This window comes from Scomber scombrus, unplaced genomic scaffold (genome assembly GCF_963691925.1).
Source record: "Scomber scombrus unplaced genomic scaffold, fScoSco1.1 SCAFFOLD_464, whole genome shotgun sequence".
Classification (NCBI taxonomy): domain Eukaryota; kingdom Metazoa; phylum Chordata; class Actinopteri; order Scombriformes; family Scombridae; genus Scomber; species Scomber scombrus.
The window spans coordinates 4,067-16,392 of record NW_026910452.1 but is presented as its reverse complement, the minus strand read 5'-3'; the positions used below and the strand labels follow the sequence as shown (position 1 = coordinate 16,392).

The following is a 12,326-nucleotide window of genomic DNA, read 5'->3' as shown; positions in this document are numbered from 1 at the left end:
CTTCCTCCATCCCCTTTCTTCCTTCCTTCTGCCCCTCCTTCCTCCCTCCCTCCTTCTTTCCTTCTTTCCTTCCCTCCTTCCTTCCTTCTCTCTTTCTTTCCTCCCCCTACCTTCCTCCCGTCCTTCTTTCCTCCCTTCCTCTTTTCCTTTCTCCCTCTCTCCCTCCTACCCTCCTTCCTTCTTTCCTTTCCTTTCCTCCCTTCCTTCCTCCCTCCTTTCCTTCCTTCTTCCTTCCTCCCTTCCTTCCTTCCTCCCTCCCTTCTTTCCTTGACTCGAGGACAACAGGAGGGTTAAAAGTAAAAATAAAAGCACTTTTAATGATACCTAATGAATGCTGGATGATCAAACTTCTTGTACAGAGGGAGATAGTCCATGTCCATCTGATCTCTTTCTCTCTCTCTCTCTCTCTCTCTCTCTCTCTCTCTCTCTCTCTCTCTCTCTCTCTCTCTCTCTCTCTCTCTCTCTCTCTCTCTCTCTCTCTCTCTCTTTTCACAGGTACTCAGTCGTTGGTTTCATTGATAAGAACAAAGACACTCTGTTCCAGGACTTCAAGAGACTGCTGTACAACAGGTGAGACACACACACACACACACACACACACACACACACACACACACACACACACACACACACACACACACACACACACACACACACACTATGTAATACACAAACACACTCCTTCAGTCACCTCCACACACACTCTTCACCGTCTTCCTTGCTGCACTTTGATTGCTCTCCTTCCCCAACTCATCTTCCTTCTCCCCCTCCTCCTCTTTTTCTCCTCCTCCCTCCTCCTCCTCCTCCTCCTGCTGCTGCTCCCCCTCCTCCTCCTTCTCCTCCTCTTCCCCCTCCTCCCTCCTCCTCCTCCTCCTCCTCATCCCCCCTCCTCCTCCTCCTGTCAGCTCGCTCTCCTCCTCCTCCCGCTCCTCCTCCTCTTTTCCCTCCTCCTCCTCCTCCTGCTGCTCGCTCTCTGTATATAAATGAGAGGTCTAGTAATTCCTGACTTGTGTAATGAGCATTTTATGAGACTCTTCACTGAGGCCAGAAGCAGATATTTGGGCCAACAGCCAAAAACTCAGATTTAAATAATAACAGAATAAATGATCTGAGCTCCTGCAAATCACAATGTTTGCACTTTAACCTTCGTGTCGTCAGACGGGGTCAAATTGACCCCGTCTGTTCTTTTCTCCCTCCTTCTTTCCTTCTTTCCTTCCTCCCTCCCTCCTTCTTTCCTTCTTTCCTTCTTTCCATCCCTCCTTCCTTCCTTCTTCCTTCCTCCCTTCCTTCCTTCCTTCCTCCCTCCTCCTTTCCTTCCTCCATCCCCCTTTCTTCCTTCCTTCTGCCCCTTCTTCCACCCTCCCTCCCTCCCTCCTTCTTTCCTTCCCTCCCTCCCTCCCTCCTTCCTTCCTTCCTTCCTTCCTTCCTTCCTTCCTTCCTCCCTCCCTCCTCTCTTTCTTTCCTCCCCTACCTTCCTTCCTTCTTTCCTTTCCTCCCTTCCTTCCTCCCTCCTTTCCTTCCTTCATCCTTCCTCCCTTCCTTCCTTGACTCGAGGACAACAGGAGGGTTAAAAGTAAAAATAAAAACACTTTTAATGAATGCTGGATTATCAAACTTCTTGTCCATGTTTCTTGACAGTTAAATGTAATAAACTAAATTAATTCAACCATCTATTCCTGCTTTTCTTTTTCTCCGTGTCCAGTTCTAACCCAGTACTGAAGACCATGTGGCCTGAGGGTAAACTGAGAATCACCGAGGTCACCAAACGGCCGCTGACAGCCGCCACGCTCTTCAAAAACTCTATGATCTCGCTGGTGGACAACCTGGCCTGCAAGGTGAGCACATCTGATCATTATTATAATAACTATATTTACATAATTAGCATGTGGATTAAATCACATCTCATCACTGTGACTTCTGTTGAATCTCAATTTCTACACATTTGCATGCATGTGATGTCATCTTGTTTCTCATTATGAGCGACTCCAGACTGATCAGCATTGTAGCCTGATACAGATTAAATACTGTATAATAGATTTTAACCCTTCACAGACTGTTTGGGTCAAATTTGCTCCGTTTAGACACTGATCACTTTTCCTAAAGTGGCCAAAAAATGCACAAAAAATTAAAATATTATAATATGTTCTACTTTTGTAAAGGTGCTATAAATGTTTGTCCATTGAGGCTGTTCTGGGTCTCCGTATCTATTGCCATGTGTTTTAGTTAAATGAATAGTTAATAGCTTTAATAAGATAGTAGTTATGAGGATTTGAACACAATTTAGAATATTTTCACCCTTACATCCAAGTTTGGGTCAAATTTAACCCATTTTTATATTTGACAGCTGTAAAATCAGCCTAAAATGTTGTTTTGCCCTGGAATTTGATGACCTAAAGTGATCTAAAGTGACCCAAAATCCACAAAAATGAAAATATGTTAACCCTTACATAATGTCCAGGGTGTAATTTAACCCATTTTTACTTTTTAGAGCTGTAAAATCAACCCAAATGTTCTTTTAACCTGAAATTTGATGACTTAAAGTGGCACAAAATCCACTAGAATTAAAATATTTTAAAATGTTATACATACTTCTGGGTCAGATTATCTCCGTATCTATTTACATGTGTTTTTAGTTAAATTAATAGTTAATAGTTTTAATAAGATAGTAGTTATGAGGATTTATTTTTATGATGTAGCAGTGAAAACTGATGGCTCTCTGAAACATGAATCAAGGTTTAACCTTCGTGTCGTCCTCCCGGGTCAAATTGACCCTGTCTGTTTGACTGTTCCTTCTTTCCTTCCTTCCTTCCTTCTGTCTGTCCTTCCTCCCTCCCTCCCTCCTTCTCTCTTTCTTTTCTTCCTCTCTCTTTCCTCCCTTCTTTCTTTCCTCCATCCCCCTTTCTTCTTTCCTTCCATCCTTCCTTCTTTCCTTCCTCCCTTCCTTCCTCCCTCCCCCGTCTTTCCTTCCCTCCTTCCTTCTTTCCTTTCCTTCCTCCCTTCCTTCTTTCCTCCCTCCCTCCCTCCCTCCCTCCTTCTCACTTTCTTTCCTCCCCCCTCCCTTCCTTCTTTCCTCTGTCCTTCCTTCCTACCTTATTTACTCCATTCCTCTTTTCCTTTCTCCCTCCCTCCCTCCCTCCTACCTTCCTTCCTTCCTTATTTCCTCCTTCATTCCTTCCTTCCTTCTTTCCTTCCTTCCTTCCTTCCTCCCTTCCTTCTTTCCTTCCTTCCTCCCTTCCTTCCTTCCTTCCTTCCTTCCTTCCTTCCTTCCTTCATTCCTTCCTTTCTCCCTCCCTCCCTCCCTCCTACCTTCCTTCCTTCCTTATTTCCTCCGTCCTTCCTTCCTTCCTTCCTTCCTTCCTTCCTTCCTTCCTTCCTTCCTTCCTTCCTCCCTTCCTTCCTTCCTTCCTCCCTCCCTCCCTCCTTTCCTTCCTTCTTCCTCCTTTCCTTCCTTCTTCCTCCCTTCCTTCCTTGACTCGAGGACAACAGGAGGGTTAATCACATTTATTAATCAGTCAGATCGACTATTGATGCTTTCTAAACACATCTGTGCTTCAACATTTGATAAACACACTTTTTATGAGGGGAACATACAGCGATGGTAGAATATGAACAGTATGTGAGCGTTAAATGACATGCATGTTGCTCTCTGTCTCCCTCTGTAGGAGCCGTACTACGTTCGCTGCATCAAGCCCAACGACGTCAAGTCCCCTCTACTCTTCGAGCAGGAGCGCTGCCGCCACCAGGTGGAGTACCTCGGCCTGCTGGAGAACGTCAGAGTGCGCCGGGCCGGCTTCGCCTACAGACAAACCTACCCCCGATTCCTGCAGAGGTACGCTGCTGTTAATCAATCAATCTCACCACCTATGCATGTGTGATAACGCCTGATTGTTTTCTCTGCTCTCCTGAAATATTTTGAGCCTGATTTTAGTACAAAGATACAAATTCAGGTGTGTATCATGAAGGAAATAGTCAGTTTTTACTCTCAGGTGTAATAATAGTCTATAAGATTGCACACATTCACGCCAGACTCTAGTTTAAGGGTTGCAAACCATTGCATAATAACCTTTAATAATAATAACTTTACTATAATAATCCATTTTTTTTACAAAACAGAAGAACAGCTTGTAATGTCTCAAGAGAAATGAGAGAGATTTCAACAGTCTTAGCCTTCAAAAATGCATCATTATTAGGTGTTAAGTCTTTTTTGGCATTTGCCAGTTTCAGTGTCATTAAAGTGCTTTTGTGTGAGCCAGAAAAAGCTTGTTCACAATAGATAAATACTCCCAAATATGAACTAAATCTTTGGATCCACGGCTGTCAATTTGGGGGTTACCCTGGTAAAAGAGATACTGATAAAATGTGTCCAAAACCCACCGAGACAAATTTGTCGGTTATCTCAAATTGGACGTTCATGACTGTGCATGCTGAGTGAGAATAAGTGAGAATAGCATTAGAGGTGCTTTTTATTGGAAAATTTTTATACTTTGTAAAGTTATCCAATGGGCCAGAGTGGACATCCCTGCTCTAGATAATACAGCAGGAGCTACCAAAAATATATAAATGACCACAACTATAATTATAATTTCAAATAATGTCACATATATGAAGAAAATATGCATTATATAACATATGCATTCAGTCAGAGGTGTGTTCGACTGGAGCTGTGTGCAGCAAGGATGTGAAATGAATGTTAATATTTGCTCGTGGGTCTAGTTTAAAAAAAAAAAATCTTTACTGCAAGTCGGTTATCTCAAATTGGACGTTCTTGACTGTGCATGATAAGTGAGAATAGCATTAGAGGTGCGTTTTATTGAAAAATTGAATTAGTTTTTTTGTCATTTTCATACTTTGTAAAGTTATCCAGTGGGCCAGTAATTGTAATTTAATGTATGTTAAAAATAATGTTGCATATATGAAGAAAATATGCATTATATAACATATGCATTCAGTCAGAGGTGTGTTAGACTGAAGCTGTGTGCAGTGCAGCAAGGATGTGAAATGAAGGTTAATATCTGCTCGTGGGTCTAGTTTAAAAAAAAAAAGAAATCTGGCTAGAAGAAGCGATTAAAGTAATTCTCTACATTTACTGCACAAACATGCTGAACCCCCCCCCCCCCAGCTGTGAAGGATATCAGGAGTCCTAACTGTGGGGTGTAAATATGTGTTGCGTAACCCTTTTATCAGCTTGCATCTGATCTAATCTCGCAGCTAATCAGTCGCATCTCCGACGGCCATCAAATAAAATAACTCCTTCATCATCGCAGCGGTTCACTCGGTTCCCACAAGCTTCATATTCTCGTCCTCTAACTTGATTTTTTCAGCTTTAAAACTCTCAGATTTGATTGTAATTGCTATAAAAAGAGAGCGATATGAAAATTTGACCCCACTTTGTGAAGTGACAAAACTATGAGTCAATGACCTGCGTTAATAGCTCATGTTTAATTCAAACAGAAGCTCAACAACCGACATTAAAAGCCTCTTTACTGTCCAATTAGCATTAATCTGCTCGATGAGTAATATAAAATAACTTTTTCTTCTCCATATATAATGTCATTGTTATGAATTATTATTATGTAGCAGTGGTTTGAGTTTTGAGCAGTTATTTTTGTATTTCAGTGTTGAGTTTTATGTATTTTAAAGGCTTGTATATGGAAAATAATAGTAAATTAGACTATAAATGCTTCATGCTATGCTGTGTATACTTATCTCTATTTAAATATGCATGGAATACCTGATTTTAGGTCTTCACCAATAATTATTTAAGGATAATACTCAATATAAACACACATTTTTTTGATTAATATCCCTTAAATGTGGTTATTAAAGATTTAAAAATCAACTTGTCAATAACTAAACACATTAAGCTTCACTGAAAGTTAAATAAAAATGAATAACAGCCATAAACAACAACACAAATACCCAAAAATGTATTAAAATTGAGTTGCATAAAAGGCTAATTTTTTTCTTTATGCAAAGGCAACTCACAGTGATTTAAATAAATACATTATTATAAAAGTAATTTAAGTTAAGTTAAGTTTTCACACTGGATTTAAAAGTAGTTTAAAGTGTTATAAAATGATAAAAGACAGTCAGAGGGTCCTATAGGTGGTGGGCTGCCAAAATATACACTGATTCAAACAATGTCTGTAATAGGTTAAAATAGGCAGAAAATATCACTTAATTAATTAATTTTAAATTTATTCAGAATCATTCATGTCTTACAGATGGTTGATCACGATAAAATGATCAATTATCAGGTTATTAAATATTCTCGGATTCCAGTTTCCAGAGATTTTCTGTTTTTAATATTATGTTAAATTAACTTTATTTGGGTTTAGACTGTATGTTGCACAAAAAAATATGTCTTAAGATTTCTTTGGTGACATCTCATATAGCCTGAAGAATTAATTAATAAAATGAATCATCAGTTGCATCACCAAAATAACCTTTAATAAATGCTGACTGTGCAAAGTCTGAAACACGCGATGCTTCATAAGAATTCAGTTTCAACCTCGGCGACTCGTAACAAAAAGAGACGGAGGAGAAAGAGCCGAGGCTGATGGGTCCGGTCAGATCAGGGTTAAGACTTCACTGACTTTATAACGGACAGACACGGATCCTCAGAGGCTCAGACGTCGCTGCAGGTTTTCTTGCTGAGCAGAAATGGGAGCGACGTCAGATGCAACCCAGAAAGAGTCACGTGCATCATGCTACTATATATGCACACTATGCAAAAAAAATGAGACCTTTCGTTCATGAGCTTAAGATTTCATCCTTAAAGCAAACTTACACAGAAACTGTATTACTAACAAATACACACTTGATGTGACTTTGCCCTTATTTCCCATCTGTCACATTCACACACTGCCCTCATTGGTTGATACTAGCAGGGGGAGGGGGGGGGGGGGGGGTGATGGGGATTTACCCTCCTCTGCTCTATATATCCCTGAGTTATTTTTATCACCAGTGAGGACAAAAGTGTTTTCCCCTCCTCAATGATTTATGCTGCGTCAACATCAACTATGAACAATTTAAAACATGTTAAATAAAAAAAGGCTATTAAAAGAAATCTAAGTAAAGAAAATCAGACGTGGACTTTCACTGTCAGCACTTATGTGACACAGCATCTAGAGCAGAGGTGTTTTATCTCAAGTAGGTCAGACCAGTAAAACCATTGCATAATAAACTACTAATAATATATAATAACTTTACTATAATAACTCATCTATTACTTTGAAAGATTAGTGACATTTCAGCAATATTATGTCTCAGTTTTTTCATATTATTTTGTACAGAAGCTGCTGATTGACATTATTTTGCACAATGTTCAATATATGAACGTTTTAAATATGACCACAATATGTACTTATTGTTTTCTCAGAGTATTATATTCTGCTCAGGGTGGGGGATAAACTTCTAAAGCAGCAGAAAAATTTGAATGACTTTTCGGCAGTTTCCGTACTTTGCCTCCAGTGGGCCAGATTGGAGCCCTTGGCAGGCCGATTCTGGCCCATGCACCGTATGTTTGACACCCCTGATCTAGACTATGTAATGACGCAGTAAATGGACCATGAGTAGCCTCCTTCCCTGTTCAGAGATTTGCAGAGATGTCGGTAAAAACAAGGTTGACCCCTTCACAGGAAAGCATCAAAATAAAATAGAAGTCAGACATCAAAACAGACAAATTAAATCCGTTTATTCTCATTTTTATCATAGATTTCTGCAAAGCATCATGAAAAAAAATAGTTTATCTGGGTTCAAAGTGCAATGTCACATAATTTAAGGAACACTAAAAACCCAGGCTGACAGGAAGCATATACTGTAACCTATTTATGTTGATTATGACAGTACATTGTGATTACTTTCTAATCCATAGTGAAGTGTGTTGCGTGATGCATTCACTGACAGCGACTTGCATCAATGACATGAACTGCATTGGCACATCTGGCTGTGAGAGAGAGGATCATCATAACAGCTGCTTTATACTCCTATATTTTCCCACTTTGGTTCATTTTATGAATAAAAACATTTTAAAAACATCCAACCCTGCTCTCTGGATAACAGCGATGTGAATAGAGGATTAATGAATCTTATTGCATCACATGCTAACAAGTCATCCAACCCCCCCCCGTCACTGCCGATCGGCCTCACTGATGTGTTTTGGACTCGGTGTTACATCACCGCGCTGCCACTGGGTCGGCTGTGTGGAGCGACACGGGACGCAGGCTGTTCACACGCAAGAGGATCTTTGGATCTCTGAAGCCTGAGGGGATCACCGCTCGCTTAAAAATAGCCTCATAATCTCAATTATTTCATTTTTCTGTGACTTTTCCCCCCCAAGACGAAGGGTTTGATTTTTGATGTTTGGAAAAATGTCTTTAGACACTTTAACCCTCCTGTTGTCCTCGAGTCAAGGATGGAAGGGAGGAAGAAGGAAGGAAGGGAGGAAGGAAGGAGGAAGGGAAGGAAGGAAAGGAGGGAGGGAGGAAGGAAAGGAAGGAAGGACAGAGGAAATAAGGGACGGAGGAAAGAAGGACAGAGGAAGGAAGGTAGGGGGAGGAAAGAGAGAGAGAAGGAGGGAGGGAGGGAGGAAAGAAGGAAGGAAGGAAAGAAAGAAGGACGGAGGGAGTGAAGGAAGGAAAGGAGAGAGGAACGAAGGAAGGAAAGGAAGGAAGGACAGAGGGAGGGAAGAAAAGAAGGAAGGGAGGAAAGAGAGAGAAGGAGGGAGGGAAGAAAAGAAGGAAGGGAGGAAAGAGAGAGAGAAGGAGGGAGGGAGGAAAGAAGCAAGGGAGGAAGGAAAGGAAAGAAGGAGGGAAGAAAAGAAGGAAGGGAGGAAAGAGATAGGAGGGAGTGAGGAAAGAAGGAAGGGAGGAAGGAAGTAAAGAAGGAAGGAGGGAGGGAAGCAAAGACGGAAGGGAGGAAAGAGAGAGAGAAGTAGGGAGGGAGGAAGGAAAAGAAGGAACAGTCAAGGTTAAAAATGCATAAAATGTTTTAAATCCAAGCTCATTAAGCTGTCACCTTTTTTTATGTATTTATTTATTTATTTATAGTCCAGTAGCAGTGATATCCTCTCCTCTCTTCCTCCTCTCCTCTCCTCTTCCTCCTCTCCTCTCCTCCTCCTGTGAAGTGCTTCTGAATGTCAAAACAACCCACACAAATCACAAGAGCCTTATTTTTGTTGACATGCATGGCGGCACAGGGAAGGAATGTGAGTGCATGACAGCAGCACACTGAGCTCTGGAGATCATCCATCAAGCCTTGCATGAACACTGGGCAATAAACTCATTCATGTTTATCTTTAAAGAAGGAGGGAGGGAGGAAAGAAGGAAGGGAGGAAGGAAGGAAAGAAGGAAGGGAGGAAAGAGAGAGAAGGAGGGAGGGAGGGAGGGAGGAAGGAAGGAAAGGAAGGAAGGACGGAGGAAAGAAGGAAGGAAGGACGGAGGAAAGAAGGACAGGAAGGAAGGTAGGGGGAGGAAAGAAAGAGAGAAGGAGGGAGGGAGGAAGGAAAGGGAGGAAGGAAAGGAAGGAAGGACAGAGGAAAGAAGGAAGGAAGGACAGAGGAAAGAAGGACAGAGGAAGGAAGGTAGGGGGAGGAAAGAAAGAGAGAAGGAGGGAGGGAGGAAAGAAGGAAGGGAGGAAGGAAAGGAAGGAAGGAAGGAAAGAAGGAAGGAGGGAGGGAATACATTCATTCATTTTTATCTTTAAAGAAGGAGGGAGGGAGGAAAGGAGGAAGGAAAGAAGGAAAGAAGGAAAGAGGGAGGGAAGAAAAGAAGGAAGGGAGGAAAGAGAGAGAAGGAGGGAGGGAGGGAGGAAAGAAGGAAGGGAGGAAGGAAAGAAGGAAGGAGGGAGGGAAGAAAAGAAGGAAGGGAGGAAAGAGAGAGAAGGAGGGAGGGAGGAAAGAAGGAAGGGAGGGAAGGAAGGAAGGACGGAAAGGAAAAAAAGGATGCTGCTCAATCAAACTTTAATACTGAATAGAATCTAAGTGTCTATTTACTCAGTATGTTGGGTTGTAGATGCATGTTATAATAATTATTCTCATATTTGTTTGCAGCCATTGTAGGAGTAAAGTGTTTTGCTCTTCAAGGATACAGCTGCATATTTTTCTATATTCTTCTTCCTGTCAACACATCTTGTGTGCAGAGTGAATTGATCTACTTATGAGTCTTGTGTATGAATCTAAAGCCTTTTATATATATATATATATTATTCCTCTGTGCTTTAGTACTCCAAACAACAAAGACTAATAACAGTGATCACGTTTTCTCTCACTGAGTAGTTCTTTAGAAAGCCAGCGTTCACGTGTGAGCACAACGTTTCATTTACAGATCCTCTCTTTAGCTTGTTGTTGTTTTCCTCTCAAAGAACTTCAGTAGAAAGACGAGAGGTAATTATATGTAACACAACAAGCATTCAGCTCAATGTGCAATTTGCCAAACTCTCCTGAGACTGGAATTGTTATTGCTTTTATTCGTCTTTGGAGCCGTTTCTAAACAAACCAACATTATAACAGGTGATATATTTCTTACTCCTCATTGCCTCATCTTAACAAAAGGTGTGTCGGTCCGCCTTAACAGACACGAGGGAGCAGTAATGTGTGTTGTTTATCTATAAAGCCTTATTGGAAAAACCTCCCAGTTATCTTTGTTCTTTAATTGCATTCAAACAAAGCACCTATAATGTCACATCTCAGGATATTTTAACTTTATCTGAACCTCTTGTAAACACTGAATTTGGTAAACAATGTTTCAAATAATTTGCTGCACACAAATGAAGCTTTAGAGGATTTTAAAACTGGATTATTTTACTTAATTCGAACATGTTTCTCTTAATTTGTAATTATATGTCTGAATTATTTATTGTCTGTTTATCTCTATGTATGTGTGAGCTTCTTGTACACAGGTCTCTCTGGAAAAAGACATTTATATCTCAATGAGACAACCTGTTTAAATATAGGATTAAAAAATGTTACAGTAGTAAGTAACATGTCACTTAGTGCAACAGTTGTGGCTCATTAACATGTTTTTAATAGATTTTGGACACTAACTGAAGTCTATGGAGAAGAGAAAACATGTCAGGCTGTAGACATGTACAATACTTGTCCGTTAATCAATTAATTATTGGTTTGGCTCTGGTGATGAGATTAAAATAGCATTAAGAGAATATACAAAATTCATCCTTTAAAGGTGCAATGTGTAGAATTTAAAGGCATCTAAAAGAAAGGCCATGGCAGAAATGGAATACAATACTCATAAATATGTTTTAATTCAATGTATAATCATCTGAAAGTAAGAATTCTTGTGTTTTCATTACTGTAGAATAAGCTCTTTATGTTTATTTGTTTGTTGACAAACCAAACACTCACTTTAAAGAGGCATTTTCATGTTTCATGCAGTTTCACAGCCGCTGCAGGTTCTCCTACACTGAAATTACACAATGCACCTCCAATAGTTTGAAAGGTCTAAACAGTATTCAAGCATGGCATGTAATTAAGATCACAGAAAGATGAATAACAAGTTAGCTGTGGGCAAAATCTGCAGTATAATCTAATAAATGACGATTAATGCTGTATCTTATGTTGAACTGAACACTTCTAACCTTTTTTCTTCCTCCTGCAGGTACAAGATGATCTCAGAGTTCACGTGGCCGAACCACGACCTCCCGTCAGACAAGGACGCAGTGAAGAGGCTGTTGCAGGGTTGCGGCTTCGACCACGACGTTGCTTACGGCAAAACCAAAGTCTTCATCCGCACACCTCGCACCCTCTTCAGCCTGGAGGATCAGAGGGTGGAAATGGTCCAGAGAATCGTCCTCTTCCTCCAAAAGGTGAGAGTCCGGCTCGTTGAAGGTGTTTAACGAGGGCAGATAGTGACGGGACTACTTGAAAGTCTAAATAACTAAATGCATTACAGATATAAGTCATCATAATCAGGGTTTTTCCTTTTTTTATGACTGCTTTATGAAGCTAAAACACCACTTTTAAGTATATTTATTAGTTATATCTTGACCAGATGCCCCCCTGTTACCACTGAATCATCATATTTCTAAATCAACAAATATCATTTATCCTTTTTCAGTATTTGATGATAATGAAAGAGCTCCTTTGTCCAACATGTGTCATTGTGAATACCTCTGATTAGGACCTTTTAGAGGTTTCATGGCTCGAGCTGCGTTCTCATTGAAATTCAGCAGCCTTCGTTCTGCATATGAATAAAACCTCAGAGACTAGAAAAAAACATTTTCCACCCAAAGTTATACAAGTGCAGAGATATTTTTAGAGCTGCTATAATCTTGTATTATTAGCGTTATTCTCTGTGGCTCTGGGTCTC

General features: G+C 40.5%; 1 protein-coding gene across 1 annotated transcript; it reads left to right on the top strand.

The window, feature by feature from the left end:
- Positions 1 to 495: 495 nt before the first annotated feature.
- On the top strand, positions 496 to 11,823 carry LOC133977036 (unconventional myosin-Id-like; the record flags this gene model as incomplete). Its single annotated transcript, XM_062415179.1, has 4 exons — positions 496 to 570; positions 1,703 to 1,835; positions 3,663 to 3,829; positions 11,616 to 11,823. Coding segments are annotated over 4 exons (583 nt in total), but the record flags the coding sequence as incomplete, so codon positions are not given.
- Between the last annotated feature and the right edge of the window lie 503 nt (positions 11,824 to 12,326).